We start from the raw sequence: 26,078 nt of genomic DNA, 5'->3' as shown, positions 1-26,078 counted from the left end.
ATGAACTTAAATACTCTGCTGATGAGTTTAAAATGTCCAAGCACAGAGGAATATTCTATTAATTATGATCTAGTTTAATAATGAAGAGATGGAGCAGTGTGACATCACTTCCTGTTGTTAAGTCAGATATAGCTCAGTGTGTAATCTGCTCCGCCTGATTAACAGCAGCTCAGACATGTTACATCTGAAGCTGAAGGGCTTCTACGCACTGAAGATATGATAGAAACACATAAAATAGGAATTATTATTCTGCTGCTGAGCCTAAACACCCACACTAACCACACTGAAAACGCTTTATTACATTTAATTAAAGCTACAGAAACTATCCAATCAGCTGGCTCAGTGTCGTCTCGTTAAGCCCCGCCCCCTAAAATACACACACACACACACACACACACACACACACACACACACACACACACACACACACACACACCCCCCCCCCTGCTGTGAGTCTGTAATCTCTCTCTCTCTCTCTCTCTCTCTCTCTCTCTCTCTCTCTCTCTCTCTCTCTCTCTGCGGTCATCATGGCGGAAATAAAAACGGGAATTTTCGCTAAAAACGTCCAGAAAAGACTGAACCGCGCGCAGGAGAAGGTGAGATTAGTGAAGGGGAAGATGGGGGGCATGGGGGGGGGATGTCGGAAGGATGGAGGCGGAGGTGCGGCGAACAGAAGGAGGTGTAATTTGTGTGTTTGTGTGTGCGTGTCTGTGTGTGCGTATCTGCGTGTCTGTGTGTGTGTGTTTCTGTGTGTGCGTGTGTCTCTGTGTGTGTGTGTGTGTGTGTGTGTGTGTGTGTGTGTGTGTGTGTGTGTGTCTGTGTGTGTGTGTGTGTGTGTGTGTGTGTGTGTGTGTCTGTGTGTGTGTGTGTGTGTGTGTGTGTGTGTGTGTGTGTCTCTCTGTGTGTGTGTGTCTGTGTGTGTGTGTTTCTGTGTGTGCGTGTGTCTCTGTGTGTGTGTGTCTGTGTGTGTGTGTGTGTGTGTGTCTCGGGCTGCGGCCTCTGCAGCTTCTCCTCCTCACACTATTCTGTCTGTTTTATTTTCCGATTGTATTGCTTATTGTTGTTATTGTTATTATTATTATTATTATTAATATTAATGTTATTATTATTGTTATTGTTGTATTTTTGTTAATTTGGATGATCAGTGAAACACAGCTGATCCGCGTTGAGAGGCTGACGTCATCATGGTTGGTTGCTCATAGAAACGTTAAAATCATCAGAGACTGATCAGATTGGCTGATTAACAAATGAAAAACACCTCACAATGACGTCACGTGTATTTAATAAATAAACCAAAGGGGGGGGGGGAGGGGTGTTGTCACTCTGACAACGTGCAGAGTTTAGCTGTTTGTCTTTATCATGTCTGCCTTGGACAGAGACAGAGAGGACTGTCCCACCCCAGCTGAATACACCCAAAATGTTAGGGGGTTAGGGTTAGGTGTTAACCCTTTAACTCAGCTAAATGAAATATAATGCAATCTATAATGTTAGGGGGTTAGGTGTTAACCCTTTAACCCAGCTAAATGAAATATAATGCAACCTATAATGTTAGGGGGTTAGGTGTTAACCCTTTAACCAAGATAAATGAAATATAATGCAACCTATAATGTTAGGGGGTTAGGTGTTAACCCTTTAACCAAGATAAATGAAATATAATGCAACCTATAATGTTAGGGGGTTAGGTGTTAACCCTTTAACCAAGCTAAATGAAATATAATGCAATCTATAATGTTAGGGGGTTAGGGTTAGGTGTTAACCCTTTACCCAGCTAAATGAAATATAATGCAACCCATAATGTTGTGATTCTCAGGTGCTGCAGAAACTGGGAAAAGCAGACGAGACCAAAGATGAACAGTTTGAACAAGTGGTCGTCAACTTCAGGAGGCAGGAGGTAAGAGAAGGAACATCAGGCTTCACCCTGGAAATATACCACTAACGTTTCCGCCATTTAGTGAATCAGTTTGAGAAATACCAGACACAACAAACACTCACTTCTGAGGAACGTCTACAGTCATTACATCTATATTCTTTAGATCTACAGTCTTTAGATCTACAGTCTTTAGATCTACACTCATTAGATCTACAGTCTTTAGATCTACAGTCTTTAGATCTACAGTCTTTAGATCTTCAGTCTTTAGATCTACAGTCTTTAGATCTACAGTCTTTAGATCTACAGTCTTTAGATCTACACTCATTAGATCTACAGTCTTTAGATCTACAGTCATTAGATCTACAGTCTTTAGATCTACAGTCTTTAGATCTACAGTCTTTAGATCTACAGTCTTTAGATCTACAGTCTTTAGATCTACACTCATTAGATCTACAGTCTTTAGATCTACAGTCATTAGATCTACAGTCTTTAGATCTACAGTCTTTAGATCTACAGTCATTAGATCTTCAGTCTTTAGATCGACAGTCTTTAGATCGACGGTCTTTAGATCTACAGTCATTAGATCTTCAGTCTTTAGATCTACAGTCATTAGATCTACAGTCATTAGATCTACAGTCATTAGATCTACAGTCTTTAGATCTACAGTCATTAGATCTTCAGTCTTTAGATCTACAGTCATTAGATCTACAGTCATTAGATCTACAGTCATTAGATCTACAGTCATTAGATCTTCAGTCTTTAGATCTACAGTCTTTAGATCTACAGTCTTTAGATCTACAGTCTTTAGATCTACAAAAACCTTTTTCCGTGTCGTTATAAGGGTGTAACATAACAAAATTTGTAAAAAGTGAAGAGCTGTGAATAATATGCACTGTACACACAGATTGATTCTGATTGGCTGTCAGTGTCTCTGTCTGAAAGTGATATCGTAACTATGTATTTATAGCCATATCCATAGTTATTGTTGTTGGTGTGGACCAACCTAAACAGAAGGAAAGCCAGAAAGATAAACTGTTTCTGAGGCCGCAGAGATCGGTTTCTTTCAGGATCAGCGGTGGCTTTGTTGAGTCCAGACCACAAAGCACAACACTAAGATAAAGGATCCATTAATATTATTTGTATTATTATTTAGACTGTTCATCCTGATTCACTGACTGAATGTGTCTGTTTGTGTCTGTTGTGTCAGTCTGAAGGCGCTCGGCTGCAGAGGGAGATGAAAGCCTACATGGCTGCCATCAAAGGTGACAAACTTCACTTATATTATAATTACATATGTCATGTATTATGATATATACAGCATATCATAATTACCTATGTCAGCAGTCAGCAATATTGCTGTTACATTTATAGCCTAAAAAAGGTAATCTGGAGCGAAAACATATTTGAGCAGTATAATCCAACCCAAACGGAAAGATGTTAGCAGTGATGGAGAATGATGGGGAGGTGTGTTACCATCCGTGTGTTTCTGGTGATGTGGTCGTTATGGCAACTACAATCGCGACAGGGTGATCGTCGTGCATTCACACATTGACCGCCTCGTTCTTCCTTAGCTCGCTTATTACATGGCTACTTTACCAAAAAAATGAATTATTCAACACAAAATATTGATTTAAAAAGGGTTTTATTGATTTTATAACAAAAGTATTTCTTCTGCTAAAGAAAATAATCAATGTGGTCTCTACGGGAGGGATCCTGCGTCCATGGCAATGTAAACTCTGTCGCTGTGCAACCCTTTGTCTGTCAGTCATCACCACAGTATCTTGTCCTCCTCGTTGGACACCAGACTGGTGTGTGTGCCGAACTTATTCCAGCTACAAGTTACTGAGATACTGAGATAGGCGAGCTACCCGAGCTACCCAAACTACCCGAACTACCCGAGCTACAAGCTGTAAGCTACAAGTTACCGAGATACTGAGATACCTGAACTACCCGAGCTACAAGCTGTAAGCTACAAGTTACCGAGATACTGAGATACCTGAACTACCCGAGCTACAAGCTACAAGCTGTAAGCTACAAGCTACAAACTACCAAGATATCTGAACTACCCAAGCTACAAGCTGTAAGCTGCAAGCTACAAACTACCCTGGCTACCCGAACCACCCGAGATCCCAGATACTGAGATACCCGAACTACTCAAACTACCCAAGCTAATTACCCAAGCGAATACATTTCTGGTCAAAGACACCGGTTGGTTATGATTTGTTATCCCCCATTATGCGCTGTTGTACTATAACCTAACCTTCACATCAAACATCTCCGTTGACGGTGAAGTGAGACACAGTGAATGGGACTTCTTTGGGAATATTCATGTTGACGTTTATATCCTCATTTATCTCGTTTCCTTTTTGTACCGCCGCTGCATGTTGACACACCTGTAAGTTAATGTTTAATATGTTGCATTGTAGCTAAGCCAGCTAATTAGCGTAGTTGTCCTGACGGCGGATCATATGCCGTACATAAAGATATAGCGATTGCCGCTCACCAGATCGGCTGCTGTTGCCTGTATTGAGGACAGGAGTTGCCCCACTTTTTGCCACAGCCAATAAATTAACTGGACTTTATACAGCGGATTGAAAACTGTCCTCCAGAGTGATCCAAACTGCATCCATGGCAACGCTCTGCTATGTATGGCAACATATGCAATGTATGTTATTCTTAACAATGGTCAGCTGTAAAGAATTCGCAGACCGCGCAGTGCCAATTCAACCAAGCCGTGAAATAAAACCAAGGTAACAATGTATTTAAGCCTAAATGAGCACTCACTGACATGGCGACGTTTGTTTCCATTTTTACGGGAACAAGATGCAGATATTTTCTGAACTATTAACTCAATCTGGTTTTTAAGTCTAAGATTAGATGCTTTGATTTACACCAGGTCTTGAATTGCTCTTTTTCTTGGTAGATGCAGATTTTAATGCACAGAAATGCTATAAAGGGCAAATAAAGAATGTTAGAACCCTTTTAGGCCTTCAACAATAATTACTTCATCAAAATGTTAAAAAATAAGCCTTGTACATTTCCATATAACTATTTGTTAAAGTCTCGGGGAGCTACTGAAGAGGGGGAGTACATTACAGTGTTGTTCTCCACAGGGATGCAGCAGGCCTCTATCAACCTGACTCAGTCTCTGCACGAAGTCTACGAACCTGACTGGCACGGGAAAGATGATGTCATGGTCATTGGGAAGGTCAGTCATCAAATCAGACCCAAACACGACACACCCAGATGTCCAGAGGGCTTAGGGGGTCTGTTGAGTCTAAAGCCAGGTCCCTTTATTGATCCATGGATCAATGATAACAGCGTTAGGGCCACAGCCTAGTTTATTCCTCTAAGCAACAACCCGATGACCCAATGATCGGCGCTGCTTCCTCACTCTGGCCCAGAGAGAAGGAACACTAGAGATCTCTGCTGGCCGAGCCGGCTGCTTCCTGTTTAGCGCTCCCCTAACTTGAATGGAGATTAAGTGATTTTATCGTGCGGTTCTTCTAGACTTTTCAAATGTTATCGGAAGGATTGGATCAAATTCTGACAGTAAAATTCGTCATTTTGTGGGAGTTGTAGCGCAATAAGAAAAGTCTCCGCTGATTTACAGATGTCTCTTTCTCTTTGGGGACAAGTCTTTTTGTTCCAGAGGGCATCACGTGACGTATGGTCGCACTACCGGAGACCTGGCGAGATGCCATGGTATTTTCTGCTGCAGAGCTTACCTGGTCCGGACCAGTTTATGTTCTGAGTGTCGGCTTGAAATGGACTTAAACGTTTTTTTCACTTACCAACTCCTGTTGCATCGCTCTACAGTTAATATTTGATCTCTGAGAGCCAGTTGAGCTGTAACGCTGCCGGACGCAGCCGTGCAGTTCCAGTGGCCCTTGCTGTGGCAAGCATTTTGATTTTTATTAGATTTGTCAGGTTGTTTTTGCTTCTTTGTAATCATTTAGGCTACATCGATTGTTTATTAACAAGTATGATCTTACTATATGTATGTAATGTAGTCCTAGACATGCGGATCCCTGGATGCCTAGGTGGTACACAGCATTTTCAATGTGTTTCCATGACAAGATGAGTTGTTGTGTATTTCCTACAGGACTGTGATGCAATGTGGGAGGACTTCCATAACAAACTGGTGGACTCAACGCTGCTAAACCTGGACGAGTACCTGCTCCAGTTTCCAGACCTCAAAGTAACAGTTTTTCTTCTCATCAAAGAATCTTTACAGGGTTGATTCATCATCTTCAAACTGAAACTTTGTGACATTTCAGACTCGTGTGGCCAAAAGAAGTCGGAAACTCATTGACTACGACAGCGCTCGCCATCACATGGAAACTCTGCAGGTGGCAGGGATGAAGAATGACCGAAAGGTGATGAAGGTGAGTAAGGTAAAGGGCCAGATGTTATCGCCACCTGTTCAGCTGCTATACATCTGGTTAAACAGACCTGTTTCTGTTTGAAGGCAGAAGAAGAGTTGAAAAAGGCTCAGAAAGTGTTTGATGAATTGAACGTCGGCCTGCAGGATGAACTGCCAACTCTGTGGGACAGGTGAGTCAGATCTTATACAAACCTGTCTGACAACACCATGTCACTCTGCTACTGCTAGCCAGAAGGGATTGCTAGTTTATACGGAAATACGGCTGCATCATAGTGGTGAAAGTGGGTCTGCACCATCACCACGGCGTACGCTGAGTAGGCGAACACTGCATAATTAAACTGCGTCTAAGCTGCACATTCGCCGAATGCTCCTCTGAATTCATGCGGCGGAACTGCAACATGCAATCTCAAATTGATGAATGAAGTAGGTGAACCTGCTTCCTGCAGTGCAGTCATGTTTTCTCTGGTATTGGTATGTCGCCGTCGACTAATGTATGTATTAAAAAGGAAATTAATCAAAAAAAAGCTATAATGTTATATCTATGTGTATCTGTAAAGAAACCTTCAAGAGGCAGATGAGTTTATTCAACAGTGTTTCAATTATTTGGAGAACAAGTCACCAATCACCAACCCTAACTCTTTGTTTCTGCTCTGCAGCCGGGTCGGCTTCTACATCAGCACCTATAAGAGCATAACCAAACTGGAGGCCAAGTTTCACCGCGAGATCTCTCTGGTGAGGGGGGGCTGTCATTGAACCTATCTTGGCAGGAAATTTATCAATTAGAGTTTACTCAGAACAAAGTACAATATGATAATAAAATCAAATCTGGCAATGTGTACATCATCTAACAACTCAATAGAGAATATACATTACCTAGGAGAAGCAATTGGAGTATCAGCAATGGCACTTACATAAATGATGAAAGAACTTTTCCTGCTGAATAATTTTTACAGGGCTCATTTTACATTTGATTGATTCCCTACTTTGTTTTTATTTTACAAAATGACCAAACAGATAAACCAATGAAAAGGTTTGATAGTGTTCAGTCTGAGCCATCAAAGACATCAGTTGACAAATGAGGGTAGGGCACTTTGGGACGTTGTGTTTCCGTGGATGCTGTAAAGTGGTGAACTTGACTGAATATCCACTTGTGTTTCCCTGTAACTCTTCCTTGTAACGCTTCAGGTCTGCAGACAGCTCTATGAAGTGATGACCAAACTGGCTGAGCAGCACTCGGACAAAATGTTCACCATCCAAGGAGCTCCGAGGTCTGTGCACATTCTTACTCTGGGAATCCAAGCATGAGCATTTGAAACGGTAGATTTCCGTAGCAGAAAAATTGAATCCCAAGGTTCAGCCGATTATCTATGCTGACAGTAATGAGTCTGCCTATTGAAAAACTAAACTTGGGTTTAACGACATCACTGCAACTTATTCTTTGGTAAACTGTCTATGTGTTGAGTTATGACGTGTTAAATTGCGTCGTAACTCGCTATACTGAGACTGTAACAAGTATATTTCTGAAAATGAGTTAGTAATGTGGGTTAGGATTCAACGCACATGTGGGCTATGATGGAGATACTTGGAGAGGCGTGATTGGGAGGAACGTCCTCCCTGATCTAAACCAGAGTGGTGTTCTGTTGTTGAACGTCTGTGCTAGTCATGGATTGTCCATAACAAACACCATGTTGAAACATAGGGATGCTCATAAGTGTCCGACAGACTTTCAACTCACACCTCCGGAGCTTTTCGGGCATTCCTGTGGAGGCTGGGGGCATTGAACATGAGTAGACAATGTTCAATGTTTCCATTGCTGAAGCTGTGGTGGGGAGCTGTGGTTTTAGAAGTCCCAAGGTCCAGGTATAAACGGTGGGGGGATCAGGCTTTTGCGGTTGCTGCCCCAAGACTCTGGAACAAGTTACCCCCTGATATATTTATTGTTACAGATGTTGCTCTTTTTAGGTCCAAACTCAAAAAATATCTGTTCATTCTGGCTTTTAATACGTAGCAGTGGTGTGACAATATCATTCTTTTGTTTCTTTGTAACCTTTTATGTTTTTGCTGTTTTCTTTTTCTATTGTATGTTGTGATTTTATTTATTTTGTTAAGCACTTTGGATACCTGCTGGTAGTTGTAAAGTGCTATATAAATACATTTTGATTGATTGATTGATTAGGGTCTTAAGTGCCTCAAGGGGTGGTAACCAACAAACACCCTGGTAGACACCGGTGGTCAGGGAAGCCGTCCAACTGACGCTTAAATCCAACTGACACATTCTCTGTGGTGGAGGCAGAGTTGGAGGATGATGGGGGATTGTCGTCAATTTCTCTGGTGGAGGTCGCTCAGGTTGTCAAACAGCTCCACAACGGCAAAGCCCCAGGGATTGAGGAGATCTGTCCAGAAATGCTGAAAGCTCTGGGTGTGGAGGGGATGTCTTGGTTGACACGGGGCGGTTGTTCCCCTCTTCAAAAAGGGGGACCAGAGGGTGTGTGCCAATTACAGGGGTATCACACTTCTCAGCCTCCCTGGTAAAGTCTACTGCAAGGTGCAGGAAAGAAGGGTTTGGCCAATAGTCGATCCTCAGACTGAAGAGGAGCCATACGGATTCCGTCCTGGTTGTGGAACAACGAATCAGATCTTCACCCTCCCAACGATCCTGGAGGGAGCCTGGGAGCATTTGTCCAACCAGTCTACATGTGTTTTGTGGATCTGGAGAAGGCGTGTGACCGGGTCCCCCGGGAGATACTGTAGGAAGTTCTGCAGGAGAATGGGGTGAGGGGGTCCCTTCTCAGGGCCAGCCAATCTCTGTATAACCAAAGCGAGAGCTGTGTTTGGGTTCTCGGCAGTAAGTCGGAGTCGTTCCAGGTGAGGGTTGGCCTCCTCCATGGCTGTGCTTTGTCACAGTCCTTTTTGTAATATTTATGGACAGGATATCAAGGTGTAGTTGGGGTGGGGAGGGGTTGCAGTTCGGTGGGCTCGGGATCTCATCGCTGCTTTTTGCTGATGATGTGGTCCTGATGGCGTCATCGGTCTGTGACCTTTAGCATTCACTGGATCGGTTCTCAGCCGAGTGTGAAGCGGCTGGGATGAGGATCAGCACCTCTAAATCTGAGGCCATGGTTCTCAGCAGGAAACTGATGGAGTGCTTTCTTCAGGTAGGGAGTGAGTCCTTACCCCAAGTAAAGGAGTTTAAATACCTTGGGGTTTTGTTTGCGAGTGAGGGGACCGTGGAGCAGGAGATTCGTCAGAGAATCGGAGCAGCGGAGCTGAGCCAGCTGGCAAAGTTCTTGATCTACCGGTCAATGTTTGTTAGATTAGATTAGATTCAACTTTATTGTCATCACACATGTACAGGTACAATGCAACGAAATACAGTTTAGAGAGTTTAGAGAGCCTCCGAGCCGCAGCTAGTGAAAGCGCCGCCACATGCACTCTGAAAAGGATATATGCAGACAGAATAATACAAGACATAACATAATGCACAAGACTACATACATGAAGGAATAATTGGTGTATGGTGTCTGTGGATGTGAGTGTGTGGGAGACACAAACTGTGTGGGTTGTTGAAAAACAGCTCAGTTCAGTCCGGCCTTGACTATGAGTGTGTGTGCGTGTGTATGTGAAATGTGAGACAGACTTACTGCGCTGTGCAAAACAGCCCAGTTCAGCCCGGCCTTGACCATGGACGTGAGGTGGAAACACAAGAAAGAAAGAAACGAGGCAGTCAGGCGGATTTGGGGCTGGTTCGGGGGGGTGGTGTATGGTGTGTGTGTGAGAATGAGTTGTGTGTGTAAATGTGTGGCATCAGACTGTCTGTGTTGGTAAAAGTTCAGTCCATCTGCGTGACCTTGGAGAGATAAGCCAGTGCAAGGGACAAGATAGAATGTCAGCTGCAAATTGTTTAGGTGGAGAGATTATATCTCTAACCTGGCCTGGAAACACCTTGGGATCTCCGAGTTGGAGCTGGTTGATGTGGCTCGCGAAAAGGAAGTTTGGGTTTCCCTGCTGGAGCTGCTCCCCCAAGACCCAATACCGGATAAGCGGATGAAGATGGATGGATAGATGGATGGTTAGGGTTAGACTTGGACCTTTAGTAAAGTTTACTTAAGTGGATTTATCTTGTCCCTCAGTGATTCCGGGCCGCTGCGACTCGCCCGAACCCCCTCACCTCCAGATTCTGAGAGTCCACCTGACAGTCCCGACGCCAGCTCCAACCACATGCTCCGCCCTGTCTCACCTGGACCGCCACGCCCCAAATCCCCGATACAGGTAGATCTGATCCTAAAGTATTCTATATTAACAAGTAGATCTGATCCTAAAGTATTCTATATTAACAAGTAGATCTGATCCTAGAGTATTCTATATTAATAAGTAGATCTGATCCTACAGTATTCTATATTAATAAGTAGATCTGATCCTACAGTATTCTATATTAACAGGTAGATCTGATCCTAAAGTATTCTATATTAACAAGTAGATCTGATCCTAGAGTATTCTATATTAACAGGTAGATCTGATCCTAAAGTATTTTATATTAGATCTCATTGTAGCAAGTTCAAGATCTCCTTCACACATAAATGTCAGATTTTGTTGGTCTATTTCCGTATAAGAAAATGTTGATTTGCATAAACAGTAATTGATAGAAATGTTTTAGTATTTGATGAATACCGTAGAGTATTTCCTTTCTCTACTTGAATCAGATGTGTCTGTTGGAACTTCACAGTAACTTTGTGTGACTGCTTTTCTTTGCTGCCCTTTGTCTGTTACCTGGTGAGTGATCATGTGACATGTGTCTGTATCTGTCTGTGCTGAGTAAGTATATGACAGCAGAGTTGTTATTTACAGTAGAGCTGATAGCTGGAAGTATAACGGTTAAAGGTGCTGTATATAAAACTCAGAACAAAATCCAGTCTGTGCTGGGATTGCAGATAGAGGTCGGCGTAAATACAGATGGAGGTCAGCTCTCATACAGATAGAGGTCGGCGTGCATATGGATAGAGGTCAGCGCTCATACAGATAGAGGTTGGCGTGCATACAGATAGAGGTCAGCGCTCATACAGATAGAGGTCAGCTCTCGTATGGATAGAGGTCAGTGCTCATACAGATAGAGGTCAGCGCTCATACAGATAGAGGTCAGCGCTCATACAGATAGAGGTCAGCGCTCATACAGATAGAGGTCAGCGCTCATACAGATAGAGGTCAGCGCTCATACAGATAGAGGTCAGCTCTCGTATGGATAGAGGTCAGTGCTCATACAGATAGAGGTCAGCGCTCATACAGAGAGGTCAGCGCTCATACAGATAGAGGTCAGCGCTCATACGGATAGAAGTCGGCGCTCATACGGATAGAAGTCGGCGCTCATACGAACATTCGGACAGAGGTTGGCTCTCATATGGATAGCGGTTGGCTCTCATACGGATAGAGATCGGCTCTCATACAATTAGAGGTCGGCTCTCTTACGGATAGAGGTTGGTGTAGCTGGAGTTGCAGGATCCATATGCAGACCAATGCGACTAACAAAAGTGGGGGACGTGAACACGATGGGAGGGGGAACGAGTTTCAAAGGGAGGGACTCACATACACGGCCAGCAGGAACCAGCTACAAACACCTGAGATGCTGAGATTACACCTCAGTCAGAGGGAGTGGGACTTCTTTCTATTCAATCCAATTTTATTTATAGTATCAATTCATAACAAGAGTAATCTCAAGCAATTTACAGACAGAGTAGGTCTAGACCACACTCCAGAATTTACAAGGACCCAACAGTTCTAGTAGTTTCCTCCAGAACAAGCAACAGTGCGACTTCTGAACTCAACTCTGTCTTTACACAGGAAGACGATTACAGCACCTTTAAAGTCTCCATACTCCTAGTGTTACCCTTCAGTAGAGTTCACATGTTTGTCATGTTTGTCAAAGGTGTTTGGACAAATATGTGTGTACGTGTTGTATGTGTGCTTATGTGTCCGTGTAAGTCATGCCATCACCCCATTTAAAGGCAAACGATGTTGCTTTCCTCTGGAAAACTAGTTAGGCTTTGCTGTCGGCTTCCCAACTCATTTAAAAAAAGACAGAGAGCGATTGGTGCCGGCAAAGAGAGCAAGCGGCAGTGCTGTGAATGAGAGAAATAAAAAGGTTTTCATGATCTGATTGTTTTATGATCGTTTCACAGTGGTGAGACAACATCTTGTTTGTTGGTGGGCTCCACTTTCCAACCACTGACATAATTTCTCCCATAGTGCTTGGTAGCGACCCTGGTTGTGTGCAATTAACATTGAAATCAATCCAACTCTTGACCTGGGTCGTAAAGCCACCCCGGTCAACGCTGGTTAACCTTTTCAAACACAAAGTCCACCCCGATTGAGCCCTCGCTTTGAAAGGGGAACGATTGCAGTGTCGTTCATATGCTGACTGACTACCATCATTTACTTTATCTCACTTACATGCTTTTATGTTTCTGGTGTCACTTATGTCACTGCTCAAAAATAACATGCAGTCATTGCAAACTGCTGATCAAATCTATAATTAAAGACTGCAACAAAGACAACATCAACATGAATACAGAGTCTTACTATCCCATCCCCCCCACCGCAGTTCTCTTTTCTGTATCCAGGTAGAATAGTAATGAGTGCCTCAGCCAATCCTGGTGACAGAAAGAGAACTATGTGTGTGTGACTTGAGAGTGCGTCTACTGTAAATAATAATAGTAAATGAAAATGATAACAGACTGTGTCATCATTCACGTATATTGCTCCATCCATTCTCTTTGATTAGTAAAATACTGCTGAATTGATTAATAACGGCTTATTTTTTTTTCCACCAGCTTAAAAAGGGGCCACCGGTGCCCCCCCCACCAAAGGCCACACCTACCAAGGAGGTGGCAGAGGAGCAGATCATCGACCTATTTGGAGGAGAATTTCTACCAGCACCTTCACCATCGCAGGTCTGTGACGTTCATTAGCAACTCCTAAAATAGACAGAGTACTAATATGTAGTATGTAATACAGTAACTAATGTGCCCTGTGTGTTGTATGCTGACCTGTTTTGTTTTTTTGTCCAAAGCCCAATGAACGGCCGGGACAGTCTCTTCTCGACATGGACTTTGATGCTTTTCAGCCAGATGAAAGTGTTTCGCCGATACCACAGGTTCACTTCAGAAAAACAATCACGTTTCACTTGCAACAGTTTCTACCAGAGTGTACACCTGAGTGGGTTTGATTAGACAAAGCAAAACACTATGTAAAGAAGAGCACTCTGAAAACCTTGTTTTCCTGGCCTGGGGACTGTCGACAGACTAAAGTAGACCAAACAAAAACAGATCATCTGCTCCCAGCATATTTTATTTATCGCAGTCTCAGGTAGATCAGGTGACTGTTCTCCTGGTGATTACAACACACACACACACACAGGGAGTGAGACTTCAGAATGCTACTACTCTACTTTATCTTTCAGAGCAAATAATAATGAATGTCGAACACAGAGCCTTGAATACCAAAACAAGTAAAACAGTTATTATCACTTTATAAATATCTGTGGACAACATGAGTGAATGAAGATGTCTGGTAAGTCTTTCCCAGATAATGCCATCAGGAGTCTTTTATAGAAATATCTGTTATCTGTAAAAACAATGCATGTGTTCTGCCCCTTTTAGACAGCTGTGCCTTGGGATATGTGGTCGGTGAGTAAAGTCTCCTGTTGTATTTAAAACAGTTGAACAATCAAAAACATGAACTTCCTATTCTAATTTAATGATTACATTATAGTTTGAAGAATTAAAGTTGGTCAAGTAAATTTACAAATAAAACTACGTAAAATACATAGATTACATAGCACACAACAGATTACAAATAAATCAAGGAAAACAGTACACAGATCGTCATAGTTGTCTTGGCAAATATGAATCTTCTGTCTCTTTGTGTTTTTTAAGGCAAACTCCCAAACAGCTGAGCCTGTAAGTACACACAGTTACAGTGTTTGTTATTATCGCTAACACCTGATAAATCACAGATAAAGACTCAAAATGAGGATGTTAACTGTGTAGAATATCAGTATATTCTGAAATGTTTGGCTGCTACTGTTTGCACAAAGAGAACACTGACCGTATTTTCTAGTGTTGGCATATGATTATGTCTATTTGAACTGTTTCAAAACCTATCATAATGACTTTGATGATGACTTTGATTTGTCGGTTAAATTCAACTGTAACCTCTGAAAGGACCATCCCTTTACGGGGCTCTGTCCCTGGCTCACAGCCCCCTTTTCTCGGCTAAACTTAACTGTCATGTAACTGACCGGTACTCAACTAATTTTGTAGGATATCATACGAACACAAATGTTTATGGGAATGTGTTGAGATGATATAACAGCTCTGATCAGTCTGACTTTGTGCAACCAGTCTCTGCATTCTTAGATCATGTGCCTGCTGTCTTTGTCTTAAAACTCACACTCTGTATTTTCATGCACTGACTCTCCAGTTGGACTCAGCACTTTGGGTTTGGAGCAGGGGGGTCACACTTTAACACTACATTCCCTGCCTTTCCCGTTAGGCTGCAGACACTGGCTTCGTCGCCGACTGGTCTGCTGACTTTGGTTCATTGGCAGCAAATGGAGATGCTGCAGTAGTAGCCGAGGCCCCTGCTGTAGGGCCGGAGGGGGCTGAGGGCGGGGCTCAGGATTGGGCACAGGATGGAGTGCAGGATGGGGAGCAGGCAGATGGCTGGCAGCCAGCTGCTGATACAGCTACACCTCTTCAGGACAGGGAGGCAGCCACAACATCTGAAGATGAGGTTAGAGGCTGGTACTCTGAAACTAACTCCAACATTCATCCCTCTGCATTCAGAGGCAATGAAGATGAGACAGGTCAGGCAAATTCAGAGGGAGATGCAGCATGGCAGGATGACCGCAGGAAGTCCACTCCAGGACTTATATTTACCAACGAGTATGGTGAAGTGATTGAGCACAGCACAGAGGACAGAGCAGACAACTGGTCCAGGTCTCCAGATGGGTCGGGATCTGAGTATGAGACCGCTGAGGAGTGGGCTGATGGGGGTCAGGTGGGAGGCTGGGCGAGTGCCGATGATGAGCTTTCATATGACGACCATTCCCCAGGGAACGTCTCAGATGGGTTAGGATGTTATGATTGTGGAGCAGCAGATCAGTCTCAAAGTGTAGAAGAAGTTTCATCAGTAGGCAAAGAATCAGACAGAAACTGTTCAGCTGAAGAAGAACGGCCAGGTAAACCAACTGATCTTACATCAGTATACACAGATCGTTCTGAAAGTCGGAGGGAAAGTGCGTTTGACTCAGATCCTTTTGCAGATAAACAGGAAGGTGCGTTTGATTCAGATCCCTTAACTGATACACATGTAGGAGGTGTGTTTGATAAAGATCCTTTTGCCGAAACACAGGTAGGAGGTGCGTTTGATAAAGATCCTTTTGCCGAAACACAGGTAGGAGGTGCGTTTGATAAAGATCCTTTTGCCGAAACGCATGTAGGAGATGCGTTTGATAAAGATCCTTTTGCCGAAACGCATGTAGGAGGTGCGTTTGATAAAGATCCTTTTGCTGAAACACAGGTAGGAGGCGTGTTTAAGTCCGATCCTTTTGCCGAAACACAGTTTGGAGACAAGGGGGGTGGTTTTGCGTTTGATCCCTTTGCGGAGACTTCAGGAGAAGGTGCAGTTGGGAGTGGGTGGGTTTCAGACCCTTTTGCCAACAGTTTCCCAGCAGCCTCAGGGACTGAGGGCCAAGCCTCCAACACAACGTCTTGTCAGGAAGTTAGTCACAGCAGTGACTTCGACTCTCCTTTCCCCCAACAAAACTCTGCATCTGCAGCTGTTTCTGGAACAGCAGAAGGAATTAAAGATTTAAACGTTACCAGAATTCACAAAGAACCAGAAAATTCAGACATGTCCGAAGACGAGGCTGCGAACCGGAGATTTGGAAAGTTGTACCCAGAGCTAGATACAGAAAAGGAAGAGGTACTTGACTTCATCCTGTCTTCAGTGTGGTAGATTAGCAGAGAGTAGATTAGAAATACTTTAAAACCCTGTCTTCTACCCTCCCACAGATTGAGAAGTGAAAGTAGTTGTCCTGAAACCTGGATCCCAGCCTGAGCTCCTCCCACCCCTTCTCTTGCTTGCTTTTTCTACTTGTTCTTTCCATGCAGTCATTTTCTCATTGAATACATCTTTTTAAGTCATGTTAGACTTGTATTACTTAAATCTTTCAAATACTAATTTGTGTTTTTGCAATTCAATTTAGGTGGCCAATGCGTTTAATGGATTTTCTCAGGTAATTTTGCAAACTACACCTAAATCTGCACCTACTATCCAGACCGAAACATCAACAGTTTGCAGATGAATTAAGCTACAGCATTCATCACTCATTTTAGTTAGCAAGTTAGATATATTTCTGGGGATGCACAGATACCGACACTAGTATCAGGTATCGGGTTTCATACTGGGCTTATGTACTTGTAGTTATAAAATTACTCGGGCACTACTGTACACAATATCACTTCATGCATCACTACTTGTGGCCCTAGCAGGTAACATTAACTCACTGTTGGCTTATAATTTGCTCTAATGTGGTCCATCCATCCATCTTCGTCCGCTTATCCGGTGTCAGGTCGCACAGGGAGCAGCTCCAATAATTTATCCCAAACTTTCCTTTCCCAATCCACATTAACCAGCTCCAACTGGGGGATCCTGAGGTTTTCCCAGGCCAGGTTGGAGATATAATCCCTCGAACTGGTCCTTGGTCACCACCATAGGGCTTTTTCTTCTTGCTCAGCTCGCTTATTGTGACATTGGTGTGATAAATTGAATGTAATACCCCCCTCGCTGAGCCAATTCTCCAACCAGTCTCCTGCTCCATGGTCCCCTCACTCGCGAACAACAGGTATTTAACCTCCTTCACTTGGAGTAAGGACTCATTCTCCTGCTGAGAACCATGGCTTCAGATTTAGAGGTGCTGGTCCTCATCCCAACCGCTTCACACTCAACCCTCCAGAACCTGGAACGAGTCAGACTTACTGCCAAGAACCCGGACACAGAGATCGGATGGCCCCGAGAAGCGACCCCCTCACCCCATACTCCCGCAGCACCTCCCACAGTATCTCCTGGGGGACCCGGTCATACGCCTTCTCTAGATCCACAAAACACATGTAGACTGGTTGGGCATACTCCCAGGCTCCCTCCAGGATCCTTGTGAGCGTGAAGATATGATCTGTTGTTCCACGACCAGGACGGAATCCGCATTGTTCCTCTTCAATCCGAGGTCTGACTATCGGCCAAACCCTCCTTTCCAGCACCTTGGAGTAGACTGTACCAGGGAGGCTGAGAAGTGTGATACCCCTGTAGTTGGCACACACCCTCTGGTCCCCCTTTTTGAAGAGGGGAACCTCCACGCCGGTCTACCACTCCTTAGGCACTGTCCCATACCTACAAGCAATGTTGACGATGCGTGTCATTCAAGACAGCCCCCCTTACACCCAGAGCTTTCAGCATCTCTGGACGGATCTCATCAATCCCTGGAGCCCAATACAGGACTCCATTCAAGGTCTCCAAGAAAGACTCCCAAATTTTGGTGCTTATGCACAAACAACAGTCAGAGTCCATCTGGACCTGGCTCTAAACGGGGGCCTTCACTTTATCTCTTCTTTTCTTTTCTTCTTGTATTCTTTTAAGCTGGGAACTTTGAAAGTACTTTTGTTCTATAATGTACTGTGGTATGACAATAAGAAGAAATCTTGAAACTTCCTCATTTACAAATAGGGTTTTTTGAACCATTCTATTATTCTATTCTATTATATTTTTGGCTGCTCAACCGAGATCACTTTGCCATGGGAGACCCTACCAGGAGCACAAAGCTCCAGACAACACAGCCCTCAGGGACACACAAACTAACCCCTAACCCTTTTTAATCCCCTTTTATATTCAGGCACGGTTCACTGAGAGGAAGCTTCTCTTTTGTAGGAACACTCTGACCACATTCACACAGTTCCACATTCATACCTGGAAGCTGCCCAGTACAACCCCAGACTGATCTGTTGCCACTGAGCAGCTCTACTGGAGTGGTTGGGGCTTAAGGGCCTTGCTCAAGGGCACCTCTGTAGTGGCAATGAGGGAGGTACAAGCACTGCTTTTTGTCTTCCCCCACCCAGGTCTTATCCTGTCAGTCTGGGGCTGAACTGATGACCTCCCGTTCACAAAAATGCTTTTCTAACCTCTAGGCCACCACTGCTGGGTTTGAAAAAAAAATGGTGAGGTATCAGTGCATCCCTATTTATTTCAGTTAGCAGGGACCTCTGATGTTGGTAAAATGTCTTTCAGCTGACAGTTTCAACGTTTCAAATCTTGGTTGACCTGAGCCAAAGTTCAATTTTCTATTTAAACTACCAGTTTAATCTTTGAATGAAACAAAAGAATCCCTGCTGAGGTCACTGTAAAGGTCAGAGGTCAAGTGCCTCAGAGTAGACATTGACCCCTAACTGCATGCTGACATCATCAAGCCCTCATAACCCTTACTCCAACTGTCTGACTCTTAACTTCCTATCTTTATAATCTCTGTTTCTGCTCTCTTCTGTGAATGCTTAGTAATCATAATATTATATGTATTTTAATCTGTTTTTAACGCATGCTCTCTGAAGGATGTCACAGCCACATCATTTTTTGCGGATTTTGATAAGATGGTGAGTTTTACAAATACATTTTACTTTTCAAATACATAATGTGACTTAAAATGCTGTATACATTTCTTTGATTTTACCAGTATTTTCTTGAAATTGTTTGTTGTAATACACAATTTTTATCCGGACTTCATTCTCATTGATGTTAGTCAACAGACAGTATTGCTGTTTCACATGCTTTCTACATGCTATACAAGTTGGCAGAACTGATACTTAAAGAAGGAAGTGAAACACTGCAGATCGCTGATTGGCCATATACAGTATATAGAGTATATATAAATTAAAAAGAAGTATTAACATTCTGTTTTTGCATCAATTGTAAATAATAGTCCAGTCTTTGTATCTGCTCGTGTTGTTCATCTCAAACTCAATACAAGTTAAAAGTATCGACCACACACTTCACTACAGCAGCTTTCAAACTACAACTCGGTCACTAAAGATGAATGACAGCAGAGTGGAAAAGAGTTTATATCACAACTAGATACGGTTAATTTAAAATTGTGTAACTCTTAAGCTTTTGTTACACTTTATGCAAAATGTCAGCATCCAGAGTTACCGTTTGAACAGTTTTTTGGCTTGACCAACATCTTTCTTTGCAAAAGAATGAAGTTAACCCTGAATCAACTGAGGCTACAGAAACCTCAGAGACAGAAGCTGCTGAAGTACAAGACAAGCCTGCAGCTCCCTCTGCTGGAGAAATGATAGATGAACCTACAGTTCCCCTTGCTGCAGAAAAGCTAGAGGAACATACAGCTCCCCCTGCTGGAGAAAAGGTAGAGGAACATGCAACTCCCCCTGCGGGAGCAATGGTAGACGAACCTGCAGCTCCCCCTGTTGGAGAAAAGATAGACGAACCTGCAGCTCCCCCTGCTGGAGACAAGATAGACGAACCTGCAGCTCCCCCTGCTGGAGACAAGATAGACGAACCTGCAGCTCCCCCTGCTGGAGACAAGATAGACGAACCTGCAGCTCCCCCTGCTGGAGACAAGATAGACGAACCTGCAGCTCCCCCTGCTGGAGAAAAGGTGGAGGACCATGCAGCTCCCCCTGCTGGAGACAAGTTAGACGAACCTGCAGCTCCCCCTGCTGGAGAAAAGGTGGAGGACCATGCAGCTCCCCCTGCTGGAGAAAAGGTGGAGGACCATGCCACTCCCTCAGTTGGTGAAGAAGATTCAGCAGAAAGTTCTTGCAGCCTTAAGGAGAAGCCTGATGTGAGTGGATGAGTTAATCCAAAAAACTCACAAATCTGCCATCTGTGTCCCCTGATCATTATCATCATCATTATTGTCATCATCATCATGTTCTTCATCCTCATCTTCATCATACTCCTCTTCATTAATAGTGTTGTTCTTATGTGATCCTCAAAATTAGTGAAGTGTAACTAAATTAGATCAATTTTAATACATTGTTGGAATCAGTGTTATTACTCTTTTTAATAACATCCCTCCTTGAGTTCATTTTAAGTTTTAATGGGATTTTCTTCTCTCTCTCCAAAGGTAATGGTTGGGTCTTCAGACTCTGAGAAGGCAGAACGTAGTGAGGTATGTGTCCTTGCTCATTTGGTTTGTCGGCTCTGTTTATAACCCAAGTGAAGGAGTTCCAGTACCTAAAGTTGTGTTGTCGGCGGCGGGGGGAGGGTATCACATTGTCGCAGCGTTCATCATCACGAGAGAGGGTCCATCCCGTCAGTCTTCATTCCCAGAGTTCCTCATCACCTAAAGTCATGTGGCTGTTTTGTTTACACCACCAGTAATTATAATGTCATGGTTTGATAACAGTTGAACGACAATTCACTGAAGATTAATTAGTTATCTATAAAATGATGGCTATTATAAATCATAAAGTTACTAGGAGAGCACTTATATTGGATATTTTTTGCCACACAGTGTGTGTGTGTTGAGGGCATCCAGGCTTATTTCTTATAGATGATCAACAATTATAAATGTTTCTCATTATCTTTGATGATTGATTAAAGAATTCAATAATGGTAATTTACATTTTGACCATACAAAAAGTAATTTGACCATAATACAGTTATGAATCTGATATTTAGTTCTGTCACCATTACCTAAATGGTTTCATGTTGTATGAAGCTGTTCTACGTCAGGGTTCTAATCCACTTTCTAATGGATTCTGAGGAGCGTTTAGGAGGATTTGATGCCATGAGTCAAGTTGTTAGGAAGCACACTAAATGAATAAATAGCTGACATGTTGTTTAATGGTTTGTTAGAGATACGTTCCCATGGTAATAAATCATTGATGAAGTCAGTAATTAATCTGGAATTAAAGGTTCTTGATTTCTCATCAATGTGACTAATGTACATGTGCTGCTGTAACACCATAAATATTTTGGGATCAATGAATATCTATCTATCTATCAATCTATCTATCTATCTATCTATCTATCTATAGGGATTTGGTTTTCTAAGATTCCTTTCATACATTGTGTTGATTTTGGACCCAAATACACTTTGTTTTCCAAACCATACACAGCCAAGATTATTTCTAGATGTAATTTACTGTAAAGAAATCTGAAATGATTTGTGTTTGCACACAGACTTGTCCCGTTGACGAAGACAAAACAACTCCAGATGAAGCAGCTCTATCGGTAACTTTCATAATCAAGTCTTTTCTTATCTGTCATATTGCCGTCACGTTGAGCATGCACCTGTGTTTGTCTGTTTACAAAGCAAAAAGTAGAAATGATCTGTTATCTGCCAACTCTTTTCAATGACATTGCCACTAGTTTTACATTTAGTTTTGGAATTCATGGTCAAGAAACAAAATGTTTCTGAAATTATACATAATAGTTAAAAAAAAGATGACATGATGGTTTCGTCCAATAGTTAAAATCAGAGGAGCATTTGTTGATGGATAATCACAGCCAACGTTTGGTCAGCCACTGTTGATTCCATTTCCATTTTTAATGGCAGTAAATAATCCCACAAATGTAACCCCAGTTTGGAAAGCATACAAATACATTATCAACCAATCTGGTACACCTAGGCTTCCAGCCAACTTCATTCAGTTATTCTTGGGAAATCTGGTCAAAAGAAAGCTACGTTTCTGATATAGAAGCTTTAGAAATTGATCAAATCTAAGCCAACAAAAGATGTCAGAATACGTTGGTGATTATAGCTGAAGCTTCTTCATCTCAGCTGTACTTCTTTAACCGAAATATTTCACATATCTGACATGTATTTGTGAAAACTAGAAAACAATTTACTTTAGTTAACTGTACAAATATCTAATGTATACTGAAGTAATATCATGAAAATGGCAGCACAAACAATTTGTTCCAAAATCTGTATCACAAGGACCTGGTTGATTAAAATGTATTTGTAGAAAAATATATTTATTTTCATTCATATTCAATTTTATTTATAGTATCAATTCATAACAAGAGTTATCTCGAGACACTTTACAGATAGAGCAGGTCTAGACCACACTCCAGAATTTACAAGGACCCAACAGTTCTAGTAGTTTCCTCCAGAGCAGCAACTGGGCCACAGTGGAGAGGAAAAACTTCCTTTTAGGCAGAAACCTCGGTCAGACCCAGGCTCTTGGTAGGCGGTGTCTGACGGGCCGGTTGGGGTTAGAATGAAGAGTGGAAATAACAAAATAGAAAAAATAGTAGTTTGTAGCAGTTCTTTGTTCATGGCATAGCAGGACGCTGTGCGGTATTACAAGGCACAACAGGACGTAGCAGGACGTAGCAGGACGTAGCAGGACGTAGCAGGACACAGCAGGACGTAGCAGGACGTAGCAGGACGTAGCAGGACGTAGCAGGACGTAGCAGGGCACTGCAGTGTAGCAGATGAACATGGCATCACAGAACATGGAGCGGGACCATGGCGACAGCTGCTTCCCTGATTTTGGAGCCTCTCTGATCCGAGGGAACATGCTGGGGAAAAAAGAATATAAGGACTCCGGGGAATGACTCCCTAGAGCTAGGTTAGTAACTAGGTTAGTGACTAGGTTAGTAACTAGGTTAGTGACTAGGTTGGTGCCGACCGAAAGTCCTTCTCCATATCTTCTCCGAACTTCTCCCACACCCGCTGCTTTGCCTCTGTCACAGCAGAGGCTGCAGCCCTTCGGGCCCGTCGGTACCCTGCAACTGCCTCCGGAGTCCTCCGAGACAACATATCCCGGAAAGACTCCTTCTTCAGTCGGACGGCTTCCCTGACCACCGGTGTCCACCAGGGTGTTCGTGGGTTACCGCCCCTTGAGGCACCTAAAACCCTAAGACCACAGCTCACCGCCGCAGCTTTAGCAATGGAAGCTTTGAACATTGTCCACTCAGGTTCAATGCCCCCAGCCTCCACAGGGATGCACGAAAAGCTCCGCCGGAGGTGTGAGTTGAAAGTCCGTCGGACAGGGGCCTCCTCCAGACGTTCCCAGTTTACCCGCACTATCCGTTTGGGCTTACCAGGTCTGTCCAGAGTCTTCCCCCACCCCCTGACCCAACTCACCACCAGATGGTGATCAGTTGACAGCTCTGCCCCTCTCTTCACCCGAGTGTCCAAAACATACGGCCTCAGATCAGATGAAACGATTATAAAATCGATCATTGACCTTTGGCCTAGGGTGCTCTGGTACCAAGTACACTTATGAGCATCCCTATGTTCGAACATGGTGTTTGTGATGGACAATCCATGACTAGCACAGAAGTCCAACAACAGACAACCACTCTGGTTTAGATCAGGTAGGCCGTTCCTCCCAATCACGCCTCTCCAAGTATCTCCATCATTGCCCACGTGTGCATTGAAGTCCCCCAGCAGAACTATGGAGTCCCCTACTGGAGCCCCATACAGGACTCCATTCAAGGTCTCCAAGAAGGCCGAATACTCCGAACTCTTGTTTGGTGCATATGCACAAACAACAGTCAGAGTTTCCCCCCCATCACCCGCAGGCGTAGGGAGGCGACCCTCTCGTCCACCGGGGTAAACTCCAACGCAGCGGCGCTCAGCCGGGGGCTTGTGAGTATCCCCACACCCGCCCGGCGCCTCACACCATGGGCAACTCCGGAGTAGGACAGAGTCCAACCCCTATCCAGGAGAACGGTTCCAGAACCGAGACTGTGCGTAGAGGTAAGCCCCACCAGATCTAACCGGTAGCGCTCCACCTCCCGCACAAGTTCCGGCTCCTCCCCCACAGAGAGGTGACATTCCACGTCCCCAGAGCCAGCCTCTGCCGCCGGTTCTGGTCCGTCGAAGCCCCTGACCTTCGCTGCCACCCATGTAGCAGCGCACCCGACCCTTTGGATCCTCCCACAGGTGGTGGGCCCATGGGTTGGAGGGAGAGGTGCCACGTCGCTTGTTCGGGCTGTGCCCAACCGGGCTCCGTGGCAAACCCGGCCACCAGACGCTCGCTCACGAGCCCACCGTCTGGGCCTGGCTCCAGACAGGGGCCCCGGGCTTCCTCCGGGCGGGGTCTCTCTATCCCTTCCTTGTATTTATCCCTTCTTTATATTTAAAACAGTTTTTAATCAAAGAGCTCAAAGCTGTGTGTGTGTGTGTGTGTGTGTGTGTGTGTCCTCTGCAGGAAAAGATGCCGATCCCCTCTGTGGTCATTGAGCCTGCTTCCAGTAATGAAGGTGATGATGACCGTGATGCTGACATCATCTCTCCCACTGCCATTAGTGACAATGGTGTGACGGCTGGAAACCCGGTTATCAAACACATGAGTCCGTCTGGGGGGGTGATGGGACTCCCTGATGACTTTCTCTACAAGGTGGGATTTCTTCCTGCTAAACTGCTGACCTTTGAAGCAGCAAATTAAAATGAACACACCTTTATTTATTTTTTCATACTTTTCCTCCCTGCAGGTGGAGACAATGCATGACTTTGAGGCTGCCAATTCAGATGAGCTGGAACTAAAGAGAAGCGATGTGGTGTTGGTGGTTCCTACTGCGTCAGTAGAGGATCAGGTGAGAACAGCTGGCAACACATTAATGGGCAACAAGAATGAACCACGTTTTAATGGAAGTGACATTTTGTGCTTGTTGTTGCAGGAGGCCGGCTGGCTCACAGGGTTCAAAGAAAGTGAATGGCTGACACTCGGCACTGGTGCTCACAAAGGACTTTTCCCAGAAAACTTCACTCAGCGTCTTGAGTAAAAGTCTCTTCAGATGGTGTTAAGAAACGAGCCGAAGCTCAAGTAAAAGCCGTCCAGTCAGCATGTAGCAAACCCCTGAAGAAACCTGCTGCAATGGTCTGCTGGACATCAAGCTTTCTCTGGTAGATGACACTCTACAATTTTCTGAAAATAACATTCATAGTAATAAAAAGTAGAACTATTCCCAGCATAACCTAAAACTAATAAGCATGACGTAATATTATGGTCTACCCTCTGGAATTGAGATGTTTTTTGTTGTTGTTGAGAACAAAAAGATGTATGATTTAATGGGAATGTTGCAGTTTCTACATGTACACAACTACAAAAAGCAGGAAAAGTGTTTCTGAAGAAAAAAAAAGAAAAGCTAACCTTTTTGCACCCAGTGTGTTGTACTGATTTAGTTTCTCTGCTGGATAATATACCAGAATCTCTAGTGCTGTGATCTATTTAAATGTTCTTGAGTGTAACATGAAACTCTTGAGTTTTGTTTTTCAGACATGTCATAGCTGTTATTAAGTGTAGTTCTGTAAAATCACGGTTGAGCGTATGTGGCGATCTTTTCTTTGGCATATGTGGGGATGAATAAAGTTGCTGTGTTTTAGCCAGAATAATGTTGACATTTATCATCTTAGCATTGGCAAACAAACCGAGCAGATCCAGCATGCATAAGGTTTTATCAAAGTCAGTATTCAAAGAAGGAGGAAATAAAATATCTGCCCCTGTTAAAATGTTTATAGAAAAGCTGTATCATAAAAGATATCTTATGAAAAAATGGAACCAACCAGAAGACAGTTCAATCTCATCAGTGTATGGTCACAAGGAAGGTATTAACAAATGCAATATGCAATCTATGTTGTTGCTATATTTCAGGTCTCCATAGTCCAAGAGTCGTTTAGATCAACATTGATGATGTCACTTCCTTTGATAGTAAAATTACACTGAAATGTAAACCGTTTTTGTGATGTACAAACCATAAACATTTATGTCAAGATCAATAAAAAAGACTTCATGAGGT

The 26,078-nt window shown here is 43.5% G+C and overlaps 1 protein-coding gene across 2 annotated transcripts; it reads left to right on the top strand.

Moving 5' to 3' along the window:
• Nucleotides 1-417: 417 nt before the first annotated feature.
• On the top strand, nt 418-26,078 carry amph (amphiphysin). Of its 2 annotated transcripts, XM_032508218.1 has the most exons (25): nt 418-596; nt 1,811-1,891; nt 3,078-3,132; nt 4,984-5,078; nt 5,976-6,071; nt 6,151-6,258; nt 6,342-6,427; nt 6,914-6,989; nt 7,443-7,525; nt 10,388-10,526; nt 13,079-13,198; nt 13,318-13,401; nt 13,907-13,933; nt 14,183-14,206; nt 14,802-15,662; nt 15,792-15,830; nt 15,873-16,235; nt 16,519-16,548; nt 18,908-18,949; nt 19,549-20,157; nt 20,443-20,487; nt 21,504-21,554; nt 24,491-24,679; nt 24,774-24,875; nt 24,960-26,078. In XM_032508218.1, exons 1-25 carry the CDS (start codon nt 528-530, stop codon nt 25,062-25,064), a joined length of 3,579 nt encoding a protein of 1,192 aa, XP_032364109.1. In that variant the 5' UTR covers nt 418-527; the 3' UTR covers nt 25,065-26,078. The 2 variants fall into 2 exon arrangements, with proteins under 2 accessions (XP_032364109.1, XP_032364110.1); XM_032508219.1 differs by lacking the exons at nt 15,792-15,830; nt 15,873-16,235 and having other exon boundaries at nt 14,802-15,041.

This window comes from Etheostoma spectabile, unplaced genomic scaffold (genome assembly GCF_008692095.1).
Source record: "Etheostoma spectabile isolate EspeVRDwgs_2016 unplaced genomic scaffold, UIUC_Espe_1.0 scaffold00006555, whole genome shotgun sequence".
In the NCBI taxonomy this organism is placed as follows: Eukaryota; Metazoa; Chordata; class Actinopteri; order Perciformes; family Percidae; genus Etheostoma; species Etheostoma spectabile.
Note: the sequence above shows the minus strand (reverse complement) of the source record. Positions and strands in the feature narration are given on the sequence as shown.

Bases quoted from the DNA above. Each gene is read 5' to 3' on its own strand.
- amph (XM_032508218.1), top strand. From the start codon at position 528: ATGGCGGAAATAAAAACGGGAATTTTCGCTAAAAACGTCCAGAAAAGA. The intron at 10,527-13,078 runs GTAGATCTGATC...TTTTTCCACCAG, and splicing joins GCCCCAAATCCCCGATACAG to CTTAAAAAGGGGCCACCGGT. The intron at 18,950-19,548 runs GTGAGTTTTACA...TCTTTGCAAAAG, and splicing joins TTGCGGATTTTGATAAGATG to AATGAAGTTAACCCTGAATC.